This window comes from Rhinolophus ferrumequinum, chromosome 10, assembly GCF_004115265.2.
Source record: "Rhinolophus ferrumequinum isolate MPI-CBG mRhiFer1 chromosome 10, mRhiFer1_v1.p, whole genome shotgun sequence".
NCBI classification, from domain to species: domain Eukaryota; kingdom Metazoa; phylum Chordata; class Mammalia; order Chiroptera; family Rhinolophidae; genus Rhinolophus; species Rhinolophus ferrumequinum.
In genome coordinates, this window is record NC_046293.1 from 16,064,693 (window position 1) to 16,081,376 (window position 16,684).

Sequence of the window (16,684 nt, forward strand, 5' to 3'; positions counted from 1 at the left end):
CCCACTAGCAAATCTGTCCCATCTCCTTTCTGGGGAGCCATTTCCTGGAAATGTGGCATTATTCCTAAGGCATATCATTCCTAGAGGAGAGGGTAAGCTGTGCCTTTGCTTGAAACTGGGACTTCTTCCCTTTCCTGGAGTTGTGAAAAGCTTACAAGACACGGTGGGATTTCCAGAAGCTTGGACTTGGCTCAGCGAAACTCCCAATAATGTGGAACAAAGCTTTGTGGGCTGTGAGGGCAACAGAGGAGTGTGAGATCTGCTCAACCCAGCCTTTCACTTCTCTTCCCAGCAGACGTTCCCACACTTGGCCAGGATTCCCTCTCTAGGGACAGTTTGGAATGTGTGGTGGGTGGGTTGGAGGGCGCTCAGTTGTCACAGTGATAGGGAGGGCACTTCTGGCATTTTGAGGGCAGGGACCTGGTGTCATAGATGTTCTGCATTGCATGGAGAGTCCTGCATATCACCACTGTAAATTCCAGATCATTTTCACCACTCAAGAAAGAAACACCATACTTAGCGATAAGTCCCATTCCCACTCCTTCCCCAGTCTCTGGCAACCGCTAATCTACTTTCTGTCTCTGATTTGCCTATTCTGGACATTTCATATAAATGGAATCACACAGTATGTGGTCTTTTGTGTGTAGCTTCTTTCACTTAGTATTATTTTCAAGGTTCAATCATGTTGTTGCGTGTATCAGAATTTAGTTCCCTTTAAGGGTGGACTGACATTTCATTATATGGATACACCGTTCATAAGCTGATGGATGTTTGGGTTGCTTCCATTTTTGGCTACTATGAATAATGTTGCTGTGAACATGCATATCTGAGTTTGGACATGTTTTTGTTTCAGGTATATACCTTAGAGAAGTTTCTGGATCATATATGGTAACTCTACGTTTAACTTTTTGAGGAACTGCCAAACTCTTTTCCACAGTGGCTGCACCATTTTGCAGATCCCAAGAGCAATGTGTGAGGGTTCTGGTTTCTCCACATCCTCACCAGTACTTGTTATTATCTTTTTGATTACAGCCATCCTAGTAGGTGGGAAGTGGCACCTCACTGTGGTTACCATGTCTCCTTAAAATACACAAACAAACAAACAAAACAGAATTAAGAAATAATTCATAAGGCAGATGTGGGCTAACTGAAAAGGCCCTAATTAGTTCTAATACATGGATTTTGTCTTCAAAGTTTGACCCCTCCTGTGGCGAACCATATTGTTGTTTCCTAGAACACTGAGTTGGTTCCACTGACTTGACTTCTGTTCCATAAACGTTTATTGGACACCTTTCATGTGTCAGACAATGGTGCCAAGTGCTAAGACACAAGATGAAGAAAGCAAGCCCCTGCCTTCGGGAGCTTCCAGTCTAATAGGGAAGTAAGAGAAGGTCACAATTACTATCGATTGGGTAGAATGTTGAGTCTAAAGGTACACAGGAAAGACAGCAGAAGGTCAGAGGAGGGAGAAGCGCCCCTGAGTTGGTGGGTGGATTTGACATGGTCTCTCACCCACAGAAACAAGAGTCCCCCAGATTCACCAAGAGATGAGGTACGGCTTGAGTGCTTTACATTTCAAAGTGTTAGAGGACCTTCGGTTCCCCAAGGGCAGCTGGTGCTGAGGCTTCACAGTTGATGGCCTTTTATGAGGAGGCTCCGGGGGGTGGGGCTGGTGAGGCTGGTCGGGCCCTCACAGCGCCCCCAGAGGGTCACGACCCTCCAGCTGCTGCTCCTCGGAGTCCTGGAAAAGAGAGGTCTGTGAAACGCAGAGAGGGCCCAGGACTTCGTACTTGTCACACCTTTCCGGGTCGAACGTTTCCTTTTGGCCACTAGTCTGAGGCCTTGATGGGGTTCAGGACACATTACCCCAAAATACGGCATCTTGGCTTATTAAATCTTAAGCTGCAGATGGCAGAGGCAGGAAGGTCACTCTGACCTCCTCCCTTCCTCCCCCTTCTTCCCTGAAACAGGTCATAAAACTGCCATGTGAAAGGGCCCCTCCTTGTACCCTGAGGAAAGAAGATACTCATCACCGGAGATGAGGAATTGGGTCCAGGAGGTCTGTACAAACAAACCTTGTGACACTAACTTCATCTTCCTGCTTAACTTCTTCACCACTTTCTACCCCTGTGTCTTGTCAATTTTTCACAAATGGTATATTGCTTCTTTGTCTAAAATTATAAAAACTTCCTGCTCTGGCCACTTCTTCAGGTCTTCGTTCTTCTTTGATGGTTCCCATAACATGCAGTAAACTTCATATGCTTTTCTGCTGTGAATCTGTCAGTTTACTTTTCAGACCTAGCCAGGGACCCTAAGAGAGTCAAGGAAAACGTTTCCCTCCCCCGCAGCCTAAAATACAGTTCTTCCCCAAGTGCCCCGGGAATACACGTGGGTGGGAGCATTGCTTCATGCTGCTGTCTCACGTCTCGTGTTGGGAGGCAGGACGGTGTGATGGTTAGGGCTACCCGTGCTGATCAGAGCTCAGACAGCAAAAGGCTTGGGGTGGCTGCAGTTGCTGCTGTTCGAAGCTTGTGTGCCCCGCACAAATCATTTCAACTCTGCTGTCGTTTCCTCATCTCTAAAGGGTCATAGTAATATTTACCTCACAGGGAGGTGTGAGGATTACATTAGATACTACCTTAAGGGAGGGGCCACCCCACAAAAGGTGGCTATTCATATGATTACCAAAAACGTCCTTTCAGTTTGAAAAATTCATCTTGAACTAAGGATGACCCTTGAGATTTGAGAGTCAGTCAGAAGCCATGTTGCGGAGGCAGCCACCCCAAGCCTTTAGCTGTCTTTAGCTCTGATCAGCACCAAAGCTTTGTTAACTAGCATCATAGATGTGTTCCAGATGTCTGCATTGGCTACAGGTATTCCATAGGTGCCTCCCACCCTTCAGTATAAAAGGCAAGAGAATATAGCACGTCACTTTATGGGATGGTGCCCTCAGCTCGGGCGTCCTGTTACTGGAACATTTTTGTCGTCAGGTCTGATGAGGCGGTTTAGGGGAATCCTGCATCTACGATACTCTTGCCTGCCTCAGGTGAATCTCTCATACACGGTGCTGAGCATGTCCTTCGAAGGGGCCAGAGAGCTGAGAAGGCAAGGAGCGCCTTGAACAGGACAGATAACTTGCTTTCCCTGCTTTTAAAATGAGGTCGATTTCAATGTAATGCTTGCAGAAGTAAAATATCCATAAATGCAATCTAGCTGAACCTACCCTTGCAATTTGGACTAGAAACTTTCACATAGTTTTGATTAGAAAAACAAAATGGGATTTATGATCTGGTTATTTTTCCATCTATCGCAACGATGGTCCATCTGCTGCCACAGGCACCAAGAACCATATGGTATTTACATTTGGTTCACCGTGGAAAAATAACATCTGTTGTACCATAGACGCTTAAAATGGTGCAATAAAATATTTGTGTAATGTTTCAGGGCCAACTTACAAAAATCCAACAACCATAATACAGTCTTGGGGGGCGGGGCAGCACATGTCCACACACACAGTGAGCAGAGCAGCTCTCTGGCTCTGGTTACTGTTGCAGGGAGGTTCTAGCCCCACATAAGACAAAATACCTGAGTAAGGCCATCAGCTCACTCTGCTGAGGTACAAAAGGAGCGTGCATTAGACTGGCCGTCAGTTGTTCTTATCTTTGTGTAAAAGGCAGCACTAAGTTTTATCCCTAGCTTCTCAGTCCAGACCAGGCAATACACTGGCAGGCAGGGTGTACCTTCCACGTTCAGTGTGAATGGGTCCCCCTGGGTTGAAGTCAGTGGAGGCCCCATCTAAGCTCAAGGATTACTAACTTTACGAACAAATGAGCCTTTCCTGGAAGACCAGAGCACAGCATGTACCCCTAGATATAAAGGACCTCATCAAAGGAACATAGCTCCAAAAGCAAGAAGCAGCTGACCACAGGCAGAAGAGTCTGAGCCAACAATGTAAATGCAACTGTAAAGCACAACTACAGGAAACATACTCTTTTAAGACTTTATGTCTTACTTTGCAGCCGCTACCTCAAATGTTTGTGGCAGAATGTAGCCCATTTCTTCTCCTTACGACATGTCACCTGGTCATGAGGTTGGGGTTGGGCCACAGCTTGTTTCTTCCCTGCCTCTAACTGTGGGAAGCTTCTGTCGTCCACCCAGAAGAACCCAGGCCTGAACAACCACACGGCTTCACTCTGCTTGCAACACCACACTGGCTTTTAGGCGTGTTGCCCCAAGACCTGTCCTAGAACTGGGCTTTTCTTGGTGGGACGCTTTCCAGTGAGATTTGCTGTAAGACGTCATTTCCCTGCATCCCACCTGAACCTGTTGTAACTAAAAATGCAAACTCACCATGAAGGGGTCGTAGGAAGGTTCTGGGGGAGCCGAGTTGGCGCTCTCATACATAGGGTTTGAGATGTTCTCAGGCTGCTGCTTGCCAAGAGCTGTGACGTCAATATCCTCTTCCGACTGTTCAGAAAGACAAGCGCCTAAGCTGAGAGCCAGGATGCGCTGGGGGCTGGAGGGGCGCATCCAAGATGGCAGGGAAAGGAAGACCCCACGCCCACCTCGGGAACCATGTATTGACTGTACTTGAGCTGAGATCTGATTTACCCGTAGTCACATGCACCCATCTTAAGTGTTCAGCTCAATGATTTTTTTTTTCCCCAATGAGTTCTTAATATTTCCATCCAGGTGTGACCACCACCCAAATCAGCACAAGGGCATTTCCATCTCCCCGGGAAGTGCTCTCATTGCCATTGGACCCCCAGTACCCAATCCCACCCGGGGTAACCTGACTTCGATCGCCCTGGACTGGTTTTGCCTGCCTTTGAACTTAATGTAAAAGGGTTTGTACAGAGTGTCCATTTGTGCTAAAAATGATGTTTTGAGGTTTGCCCCTGGAGCATACCAAGAGGCAGGTTATTTGCTAGAAGTAAATGAACTGCTGCCTGGGGGCTCTGCTCAGTCTTTACCAGGAGTGTCTGAAGGAGGAAGCAGGAGGAGAGGCTGGGCCAGGGAGTAGAAAGCTCCTAAGAGAGGGTGCTTAGCTGCTATGCTGCTGCTGAGCCTGGTCCCCAGGGTCACCCTACGGTCAGCCAAGACCCGCTGACCTAGCTGTGGGCTCAACAGTTAAAATAGGGTGAAATGTTTGAAATTCCAAAACAGTTCAGATGGGCATTATGTTTCGCTTGCTGCAGTGTGCGGCCCCACTGTGCAGGTCCCTGACTCTGTTTCCCACCTCAGAATCAGTCTTGAAGCCCAAGCCAATCATGGTGAGTGCTTGTCTCATGAATCCTCCAAGGGGAGAGTGCTTTCTGGGCCCTGGTGCATTGGCTTCCAAGCCAGACCCCTGGCACAGAGGCTTGGAGGCCCTGTGCTATTGGCTGACCGTCACCCTCCTCACCAACCCTGTCTCAGGAGGAGGTGCTTGGAACTGGCACTGCTGCTGCTCTTAGGGGCACGGACCCCACCCAGGAGGCAGGAAGTGTGTGCCAAGCACCCAACTGCTGGGTGAGCGCTCAGAAGCAGCCCAGAAGGAGTCCAGAGCCAAGGGCTGAATTGCAGAGAGGAACCCCATCCCCTTGTTCCCATGTTTCTTGCTCTTACCTCAAAGTGCTGGAAGCCAATTGTCCTGCGGTTGAGTCGAAAGTAAGAATATGCAGCCAAAGCGATGGCGCCAATGACCAGGATGATGGCAAAGACTACCCCTGTCCCCAAGCCAGCGTGGACTGAAGTCTGAACACAGAAAGGGGAGGGGTCGGTACTTAGAACTGGGGACTTCCCCAAAGAGGTACGCTTTCTGGAGCCCGCCCCCTTCTTGCTGGCCTGGGGCTTCTTGGGACATGTTGGAATAAAAATAATGATAAAGCAGTTAACATGCATCTGCTCTTACTACTGCCAGAGTCCGTGCTAAGCGCCTTATGTGAAACAATCCATTTAAAAATAGAGTAGCCCAAAGGGATAGGGACAATTATTACTGTTTCCATTTTTATATGGGGGAACTGAGGCATAGAGAGGTCAAGCACTGGCCCAATATCACAAAGCCTGTGAGTGGTATAGGTGCGCTTTGAAGCCAGCCTGGCTTGGGAGCTTATGCGCTTAACCACAATGCTGTGCAATTTCCCAGAAGCCAGCTGTGCTCACCCCTCCCTCACACTTTTGGGACAAAGTGAAGATACCAACACCACCAACCAACCATGCAACTCTTCTGTAGCATGTACTATGTGCCAGGGACGATCCTAATTATTTTATATTAACTCATAGTCCTCCCAAGAACCCAGGAAGGAAGGCAACATGAGCCTCCATTTTGCAGGTAAGAAAAGTGGGGCTCGGAGATGTTCTGGGACTTATCACACAGCTATGAAGTGGAAGACCCAGGATTTCTCACTCCCCTCCCAGTGGTTTCGTCATTGGCCCATTCTGTCTCTCTTAGTTAACAAATATTAATGGTGACAAGTGTTGTGTTGCTAATGCACGGGAATGGGGGTGGGATGAACCAGGCATCCCCAAGGCCAGCTCTCGTGGGTGGGGGAGGCCTCTCCAGTGGGGTGAGGCCTCTCCAGAAGGGGGTGAACAGGGCTTCCAGCAACAGTTTACCTCCTGGGAAGCAGACATTGGGCTCCTCCTGGTCCCTCTCCAGGAACTCTGGGTACTCACCACTGGGGAGGGCGGTGCTTTTAAAGGCCTGGAAATGACATGAATGATCCCATTGGAGGCAAAGATGTCCCACTGCAGAATGGCTCTTCCATCGACAAACCTGGTCTCCTAGGGAAACAAGAAGAGGGCTGATGGAGATCTGTGGTCATGTGGCTCTTTCTCCCCATGGGGTGATGCTTCCATGGAAGGAAGTTGTTTGTTTTGCCCGAGATCTCAGAGTCTGGGTTTCAGGCCTCCCTTCACCGACAGGCAGCACAGGACTCAGCTCGCTCTCTGAACAGCCCGGAACACCTTAGTTGCCCTTGGCCAACAACTTGATCTGACTGCAGAGGACCTAAGAGGTTAACGGTCCAGCCCACTTGGCTGATGGATGAGGGTTCAGGAGGAAAATGTTTTATCCAAGATCACCCAGGTAGTAAGTGGCGGACCCCATGCCTCTGGACTCCAGGTTCAGTGCTCTGAACATCACTCCCCACCATTGGAAAAGGCATTTTTAAGTGATCTAATCCCTTGCTAATCAAAGTGTGATCCACTGGCTTGTGGTGTGGGAAATCCCCTGAGTTCATGAGAAATGCAGAAGCTGAGGCCCCACACTCCACGTGCTGAATTACAGCCTGCATTTTAACAAACCTGCAGGTAATTGAAATGCCTGTTACAGTTGGAGAAGCACTAAACTACTGGTCTTCAATAACAGAAATATTTTATTAGGTAAAAATTTAAAAAATAATATTTAGCATTCGCTCCATGTCGGGCATTATTTTGCGTGCCGCACGCCTTGAATCACTGAATCCCCACAAGAGCCTATGATTTTGACGTCATGGTTATCATGGTCATCATTACCACAACCACTGCTTCTAATATCACCACCACCATCATCATCACCAACACCATCACCACCATCATCAAAACAGCCATCACCATCACCATTAATATCCTTACCATCACCGTCAATATCACCACCGTCATCATTACCATCATCAGAAGAGACCATCATCACCATCATCATGGTATCACCACCGTTCTCACCATCCCGGTCACCCATATTATCATCACCGCCATCATCATTCTCAATACCACCAACACATCCCCATCCCCCCCCCTTTTTCAGATGAGGAAATTGGGACACTGAGAAGTTGGATCACTTGTGCAAGTTCCCACAGCGAGCAAGTGGCGGAAGTAGTTTTCATAGCAGGTTCATTTGACTTCAAGAATCACGTGCTAGCACCTGGGCTAGGTCGACAGGGTGACAGAAACACAGGCGGACAATCAGACAGCTTTAAAGTTGTTTCACTGACAGTTCCTCACCGGTCACCAATGGCTGACTTCCAAAGGGGTAGAGGCAGCCTGACGGGCAGGGTAGTGTGCTATGGTGTGCAGCTAAGACCATCCCCTAATGGCAGGGGTAGAGTGCATTTTCACATTATAATAGTGGCCGTCCGTTAAGCACCTACTGTATGCTGGGAGCTTCGCATGCATTAGCTCCAGTTTTCCTAAGAACCGCGGAAGACTTTTCATACCAGCTGGCCCTGGTCCTTGCTGGAGGTGACGAACAGCTGGTTTCCCGGCAAAGTTCCCAGGATGGTACCATTGAGAAGGTCATCGTAAAAAGAGATGTTGACATTGGCGAAGTGGTGCTCGATGTCCCGCCCAGACAGCGTCTGAGAGGAAAGGAGAAACAAGAATGGTTTTCAAAGGCCAAGCAATATTTTTTCTTTTTAATGAGTAGGAGCACACACGCGTACACACACACACACACACACACACACACACACAAAGTCACGTTTCATGGCCTTGGCTCTTCTGTTTCCATGTGGAGGTCAGGAAAAGTCAAGTTTTTCTGAGGCTTTTGGTTGTCTGGCCCCTGCCTGAGGTTCGCCTTTAGCTACGAAGCGGTACTGAAAGTTATCTTTATGATCTGAGCAGAGCTTCCCAATGGTGTCCTAGGAAGCATGGGCCTAGAGTGGTGAACAAGTAGGCAGAGGTGTTGATCCTCTCAGCCTTAGGAGGTGAGGCTGTCAGAGCCTGCAGGCCAACCATCTGTGGGAGGGCTGAATAAACATTGCCGATTCCTCTGTGTGCCGTGACATGACAGGGTTCGGTATGGTGGATTGGCTGCATCGATGGCCCTGGTTCGTCACCCAGCCCTGTATCCTTGCCCTTTGCCACGTAACTCTGAGGGCCTCCCACTCTTAACTTTAGGCTCAGCCATTTGACTTACTGGGCCAGTGGCATGTTAGCAAACGTGACCACCAGGCAGGGGCTTGAAAAGTGCTGGCAGGACTGGGCTTGCTCTCACCACTTTCTGCCATCGCCGTAGGAACACGCCCTGGCTCGCCTGCTGGAGGCTGAGAGCCCTGAGGAGCAGAGCCCCAGACAGGCCGGCCCAGATCAGCTGACAGCCAGTCCATCTCAGACATGTGAGCATGCCTGGCCACGACCAGAAGAGCTGCCAGCTGACCTGCAGATGTTTGAGCTAAATAAATGTGTAGCCACTGAGTTTTGGGGGGAGTTGTGACCCAGCGTCGTTGTGGTGATAGGTTAACTGATTCTTCTATGAATGCTAGTCTGCAGCACAGACACCAGGGACCCGACTCACCTCATTTTCCCCCAGCCCGCTGTTCTGTGGCACAAAGAGGGTGCCGTGAATTGACAAGTCAGTCAGGAGGTTCAGAAATGCCCGGCCTCTGGCTGAGCTGTTGGAATAGGCCAGCACTTCCTGGGGAGAGGAAGGAAGGGATCAGATGGGCCAGCCGTGGTGTGTAAGGACTGTGATAGCTGGAGGGGATCACACCTGGAAACATTCCTGACGTTAGCTCCAGCTCAGGCCGCCACTCATCTGCTGTGTCTTCTGACGGTCCCTTGAGAAAGTTTTAGGAGCACTTTTCTTTTCCTCACTGAATCCTGAGGTTCTAAGTCACAGCCACATCCCAGACCATTCTCAACATGGCAGCCTGTGCAGTTCTTTGAAATGTAAAGTCAAATCCTGAGTCTCCTCTTGTGAAAACCCTGCAATGACCCTGGCTTCACTCAGGAAAAGTCAAAATGCTTCAAATGGCCTAGGAGGCCTGAACCACTGGGAAAGGTTGCTCTTCTGACCCCGGGTCCAGCTGTCCTCTCTCTCTTGCTCACTCGGCTCTAGCCACACCGGCTTCCTTGCTGTTTCTCCAACTTGCCTGGCACCCTGCGGCCTTTCATCCGTTGCCTGGCTGTTCCTTCTGCCTGGAGTGTTTTCCCTCCAAATCTGCATGGCTAACTCTCTCTCCTTGGTTGGTTGTCTCAAATGTCACCTTCTCTCTAAGCCCTTCCCTCATCACTTTATGCAAAATGAGAACCCTGTGGTGCTCCCCAACCTGCTCACCCGACCTCCCAGCTCTGCTTTGTTCCTTCCTTAGGATATATCGCCTTCTAGCATTCAATACTCTTTACTTGTTTATTCTGTGTTTTTTTTTTCTGTGTCTATTTTGTTCAGTGATAGTATCAAGCACATAGTCAGTTTTCAACAAATACTCACTGAATAGATTTTAAAGAAATCACACTACCCAGTTCGACTTTATCATTGTGCAGATGGGACCACTAATGCCCAGAGAAACTAATTTGCTGAAGAGCATACAGGTAGTGGGTTTTATTCAGATACTGTTTTTCCCCTGAAATGCTGTCACAAGACAAGCTCCCACATAACAGAAACGTTGGTTTGGGTGTTTTTCTTTAGAATATTAACCCTGATTTTCAAACCAGTTAGATAAATACCTTTGGTCTGTGGACAGAGACTCACCATTTTGGGGTCCTTGTTATTTAACTTCTGCCCTGATCTTGCAAGACCTGTATTTATGCCTAGTCCGCTTTCCTTGGCTCTGTCCTTGACCTTGCTAAGCCTCAGTTGCTTTAGCCACAAAAGGAACAATAGCAGAAGTGACCTTATAAGGTTGCATAAGGATTATTCCTTCTAACAAGTATTTACTAAGCACCTACTATACACCAGCCACAAGGCAGAGAAAATCCTTTGCCTTTCAGAGCTTAGAACTGTGGACTAAGTGCAAAGTGCTCTGAAAGGGCTCAGTACGGTACCCAGTGCAAAGTAGATGCTCAAGAAATATTAGCTGTTCTTGTTATTGTTACTATTAGCTCAGTTCTTTGATCAGTCAATGTCAAATCCTTCTCCAACTGGGGTTTTCTCTTCATTGGACATAACTTGTAGAATATCAAAGTGACTTGAAGTGCAGTGAAAAATGCAAGTGGGTGCCATGTTGGTAATTTGGCTCAGTGGGTGACCCCCAGGCAGACTTAGCTCCGTGTCCGTGAAGACTAAAGAGCATCTCATTCCTGCAGATCAGACACTTATGCTGCTCTAGATGCAAACAGAGATAATAACACTAGCTAACATCAATATAGCATTTTCCGTGTGCTGGCCAGGTTTAAGTGCTTTACAAATATTAACTCATTTACTTACTACAGTGACCCTGTGAAGCTGGTGTTATCATTATTGCCATAGTACAGATGAGGAAACTGAGGCCCAGGGAGGAAAGGAACTTTAAGGTGAGGCAACAAGCAGCAAACCCAAGCTTCACACTCAGGCAGTGTGGTCCAGTGGCCATCCTCCTCACTGTGACTGTGAGCCTTTGCCTCCTCTCAAGGACTCACCTCTCTAATCTGCTTTGAGGCAACCCCTCCTTCCCTGAGGTGAAGGCCAGCAGACACGGTACATACCGTCAGGAAGTTTGTGAGTGAGGGGGAGGACATCAGGACCTGCAATAGATTCCCACTGCACGAGAAGCCATCTCCCACGTAGCCCACCTTGCAGGTACAGTTGACATCTGGAAGGCAGGAACACATGGGGTTGTGCTCCAGTGAGCCAGGGCCCTGGGCTGCCAAGCTCACCCTGGGAGGATGGCTGGCCAGGCTGAGCAGCTGCGTGGCCTGCAATCTGGGGTTAGTTACCTTTCATCCGGTAGCAGAAGACATCCCACATTTCACTCTTGTTGTTTCTTGGTCCATAGTCCACTATCCCCACGATGCCAGAGCCACAGTTCTGGGAGGCGTAGGCTGTAGGATAGGCAACCCGCCCACCGTCCAGCCAGCCTGCTGAGCAGAGGTGGTACTTGGCCTGTAGGGACACGTGTGGCCACAGATCAGCTGCCATTTCAGATGTGTTGTGGGTTCCAGTGGTTCATGTCTGATTCCCCCATCAGACTATAAACTCTATGGAGTCTGGGGTTGTGGCTCATTTTGCCTATTATACCTCTGAGCCTGGAACATAGGATATGCTCGTTGTTTTCGTTGATTGAACCATTGGATGGATGAAAGTGGTACCCTCTCTTTCTTGTAGGTGGCCGAGTGTGTCACACTCATTTACCTTCTGCCCCGCTCTTGAGAAAGGATTTGCTATCAGCCATGGCCCCCTGGCTGAGTTCTTCTGCTTATGAGTTGACAAAACTCTAACTGCTCATCAATAATTTCATCACCACCATCATCCTCACCACCATCATCACCATAACACTTACTGAGAGCGTATTCTGGGCCAGGTTCTATTGCAAGGGCTTTTCATGTGTCAACGTCTTTCACCCTTACATCAACCCTTTGAGGTAGGAATTTTAAAAAACACACCCTATCATATAATTGAGAAAATCGAGGCAAAGAAGAGTTAAGTAACTTGCTCAAAGTCATACAGCGAGCAAGCAGCAGAGCTGAGATTCAAACTCCGGAAGTCTACTCCAGAACTCTTACTCTTAAAACCTGAGTTCCTACTGTGTGCTAGTCTCTGTGCCATATTACTTTTAGTCTTCATATTCACATTCCAAGTAGCACAGAGGTTTCAATGGCTTGATCAAAGCCATCCAACCAGCAAGGAGGAGAGCAGAAATTCAGACCCTCCAGGAACCCGGGTTCTGCCATCAAAGCCTTTGTTCCTTAGCAAAGAAACGTCAGGTCTGAAGAAAGCTACAGAGATTTGGTAGTGAAGGAGGTGAAGGAAGAGCTCTAAAATCACACTGTGTAGGCAGCCACCTCCTCTACCCCCAGTGGGCAGCCACTAGCAGGTAACTCCAAGGTGCTAGCCTTTCCCAGTGGGCAGAGCTTCTGTTAGAGGCCGAGAGAGTAGCACTGGCCAGAGCTCCGTTTCCTGTCTGGCTGTGGCTGAGAGCTGGGACCATCCCCACTTACCCCTTTCACTGCCCCACCAGACACAGAGAGCTCCAGCTATTCCAGAGAAACTCGACTGCTTTGTGGGTTCAGGGGGATCCTAGGCTTGTGGTTATTGATCTCTTTCTGCTTTCCAGTTGTGAGGTGCACTCCCAGTCTGTGCCTCTGTCTTGGCAGCTGAATGTCATGGTTGAGAACAGACTTTTGGAGTCAAGGCCATATTTGACATTGGGCACCATTGCCCTATCTGTACCTCCAGGGATGTCGTAAGGATGGATAGTAATGTCAGCGAACCACCCCTCACAGTGCCTGACACACAGTAGACTCTTAATGGATGTGACAAATTATCATATGTGACAAGTTATTATAGCTCCAGGAGCTTTCTGCACTCCCCTCCAAGAAGGCAACAGCCCAAGTCTCCAGACCATCTTAAGAAGATGCTGTAGCTCCTCCCTATCAGACCCTGCCTGCATGGTACCCACTAACTGGGGACCCACCTTCTGAGCGTAGGACAGCTGGTTGTAGGTTGCCATGGTTGCAGCTTCGTTGGCACAGGCCTGTTTGGCTTTATCAAATGTCAGCTTGTACTGGCCCAGTGGGGAGCGTAGATGGAACACTCCAACAGTGGTATCTAGAAAGGGAAGAAGAGGAATGGCCCAGGTCAGCCTGCCTGGTTGGCAGCATCTCTTGCAAAGGACTTTCCAAGCGGAAGGCCAACTATTGAGTTTCTGTATGTGGAATCATACATTTGTCCTTTCCTGTCTGGCTTATTTCATGTAGCATAATGTTTTCAAGGTTTATTCATGTTGTACCGTGTATCAGAATTTCGTTCCTTTTCAAAGCTGAATAATATTCCATCGTATGGATATATTACACTTTGTGTATACATTCATTTGTTGATGGACATTTGGGTGGTTTCCATCTTTTGGCTGTTGTGAATAATGCTGCTGTGAACACGGGTGTGCAAATATCTGTTTGCATCTCTGCTTTCAACTTTTCTCTATTCTTCTCTCTCATTTCAGTTGCACCATCAACGAGATAAATCGCTGTTTTCCGTCTTATTACTCTCTTTTCCTGGTCTTATAAAAATTTCCTCAACTACACTGGGCATCGTCTTACAAGGAGATAACGTTATATATCCAATGCATCCTCTATCTCATCTCCAAAAGAAATTTGAGGTGTCTTAGGACTTGATGTATGTTATGGACTGAATGGTTGTATCCCGCCTATGTTCGTATATTGAAATCCTAACCCCCAATGTGATGGTATTAGGAGGTGAGGTCTTTGGGGGTGCTTAGGTCATGAGGATAGCGCCCTTATGAATGGGGTTAGTGCCCTTACAAAAGGGACCCCAGAGGACACCCTTGCTTCTTCTGCCATGTGGGGACACAGCGGGAAGTCGGCAGCCTGCAACCCAGAGGAGGACCCTCATTAGAACTTGACCATGCTGCCATTCTGATCTCGGACTTCCAGCCTCCAGAACTGTGAGAAATAAATTTCTGTTGTTTGTAAGCCACCCAATCTATGGTACTTTATTGTAGGAGCCCTGATGGACTAAGCTAGTACATACAGGTAGTAAGTCAGTAGTTATCCCCGAAATGTGTAAAACCTGCCTCACGAAAATGCTCATGTCTGTAAAGCAAAGCCAACCCACTCAGTGACGTCCCGTCAGCCATGACGCGCGGTGCCCTGAATCACTTTCTGAACCACAGAAGCCCCTCCTCGCCCTGGTGCAGAACTGGTTTGTGGGTCCTTTATGGCTTTCTTCCATCCAGTTTCAGGAGGCCCTAACACCCGCACCTCTGCACTTCTTTGTTGCATGATACCTGTACCTTTATTCTAAGCCGCTGACATCATCCTTGAAAGTAAGGGGGTCCTATACCCATCCATGTGCTATGATCAAAACAACTGCTAAGAAATCGCTTCTGTATGTGGCAGGCGCTTCCTCGTTGTTGTTTAAACTCTAAACTACGCTCCTTAGTTTCAATTCCAATCAATGGATGGCAGGGGTTACTCAGCAGCGTGGGGAAAGGAAGTATCAGGAAAATCCATGCTAGATGAGTTTTGAGCTTCCTCCTGGTTCTCAAGGCTCAGGGTCCAATTCTGAGTTTACTCCGCCTCTCAATGACAGAGGCCCATGGCCTCCTGGGCACTGAGTCCTGGGCAATGCGTGGGCTGTTTGGTCCCCAAGTTGTAATTTTTAATTTAAAAAATACTAAATTAAAATTTTTACTTTTTAAAAGTTAGTTTTTTTCCCTTTTGCTCTGGCCCAGATCCTGTTCCCCAAAGCCTGAAGACCAGGTGCTGCGGGCCAGCAGCCCCTGGCCACACTGACCCTGGAAGTGGAGGTCGGCACAGTTGGCATCCGCGTGACACTGCCCGTTGTCCTGTAAGCAGCGGTCAATGGGCAGCTGCTCCGGCTCACAGTCCAGCCCGTCTCCCACGTAATGACTTTTACATGCACACTTGTGCTTGCCCTGTGGGGAGAGTAGAAACGATAAAAAAAGCCCCTTCTCTAGGACCCCAGGGCCCCCAAGTGCTTTGTGGGCCATCATCCAGCACAGGAGATGTTTAGAGGGACCAAGAATACACACCTCTCCTGTCCAGAGGGAATTTAGTAACTGCTACGTGTTGTGTTTGTAGAGGCTCACAATGAAATGTCATCCTTCACATCTCAGCTCCAGTGTCGTTTCCTCAGACACAGCCTTCCTGATCCACTGAAATAAACTAGCTCTCCCACTCCCTTCGCTCACATCGGCCTGATTTATGTTCTTTTTGACGCTTGGTGCTCCCTGAACGTATGTATCTTGTACGTTTGTTTCCTTACCGAGCATTGCCCTCTCCCTCGCCTTGCATATAATCTTTTTATTGTCACATCCCTGGCACCTGAAATAGCACACACGAGGTGCTTGACGACCATTTGTTGAATCAATGAATGACCTCATTTAATCCCCGCAACAATCCTAGGAGGTCGGCATTATTGGGCCCACTTTGCAAATGAAAAAATTGAGGCTCAGAGAGGTTAAATAGCCAGCCCCAGTCCACACAGTGTGGAAGTCCAGGAGCTAAGACTCCAAGGTTGTCTGACTCTAAGTTCACGTTTATAACCATAATGGACATTGTCTCCCACCATCTTCTCTTCTCATCAGATAAGCAGGGCAACAGGGCGATGATTCCGTTCTATAAAGACTTGAGGGCGTGTCCAAACCTGCACTTTTCCTGCCACTTCTTACCCACTTTCTTTGTCTTAATAAACTTTTTTTATTTTGCATAACTTTAGAGTTACAGAAAAGCTGCAAACATAGCAGAAAGGGTTCCCATATACTCTCCACCCAGTTTCCCCTAATGTAAACAGTTTACATAACTGTAGTACATTTGTCAATCCTGAGAAATTAGTGTTGGCACATTACTATTAACTAAACAATAGACTATTCTTTTCCCACTAATATCCTCTTCTGCTTAGGCTATCACCTTGCATTTAACCTGCTGACTTATCAAGAAATAGACTGAGGTGGGAAGAAAACTTAGGAAGAGGCAGAATGGTAAGCAGGGTGGAGAAGCAAGCCTGAGTGAGGCATAAGAAGCTGATGTCACATTTCCTTGGGGAAGAGACTCACCGGGCCGGTCATCTGGCATGTGGCATGTTCATGACACCCACCATTGAGGCCGTCTGCACAGGGGTCTGTCTCTGTGCAGCTGCGGCCATCCCCTTTGTAGCCCTTTGGGCAGCTGCAGGAGACCTTTGTGCCTTTCTGGGAGCACTTGGCGACCTTCGCACAGCCCCCATTGTTCTGTTTGCAGAAATCCACAACTGCAAGAGCAGGGGAGAGAGGGCTCAATGAGACACCATCTGTGTAACTGGGGCTTCAGATTAGGGGGTATGAGTCACAGG

The 16,684-nt window shown here is 48.3% G+C and overlaps 1 protein-coding gene across 3 annotated transcripts in view; it reads right to left on the minus strand.

Annotated features, from left to right (window-relative positions):
- Window positions 1-1,155: 1,155 nt before the first annotated feature.
- STAB2 (stabilin 2) overlaps window positions 1,156-16,684 on the minus strand; it is a 132,521-nt gene continuing 116,992 nt past the window's right edge. Inside the window, exons 59-69 of one of the 3 annotated variants that reach the window (XM_033118295.1) lie at window positions 16,410-16,603; window positions 15,128-15,269; window positions 13,290-13,423; window positions 11,593-11,758; window positions 11,362-11,468; window positions 9,254-9,373; window positions 8,175-8,315; window positions 6,658-6,765; window positions 5,608-5,736; window positions 4,351-4,467; window positions 1,156-1,741 (exon numbers count right to left, since the gene is read on the minus strand). In XM_033118295.1, the coding sequence (XP_032974186.1) occupies window positions 1,691-1,741; window positions 4,351-4,467; window positions 5,608-5,736; window positions 6,658-6,765; window positions 8,175-8,315; window positions 9,254-9,373; window positions 11,362-11,468; window positions 11,593-11,758; window positions 13,290-13,423; window positions 15,128-15,269; window positions 16,410-16,603 (1,409 nt within the window). In that variant the 3' untranslated portion in view covers window positions 1,156-1,690. The remainder of the gene's footprint in view (window positions 1,742-4,350; window positions 4,468-5,607; window positions 5,737-6,657; window positions 6,766-8,174; window positions 8,316-9,253; window positions 9,374-11,361; window positions 11,469-11,592; window positions 11,759-13,289; window positions 13,424-15,127; window positions 15,270-16,409; window positions 16,604-16,684) is intronic. The other 2 variants (XM_033118293.1, XM_033118294.1) reach the window with 2 other exon arrangements.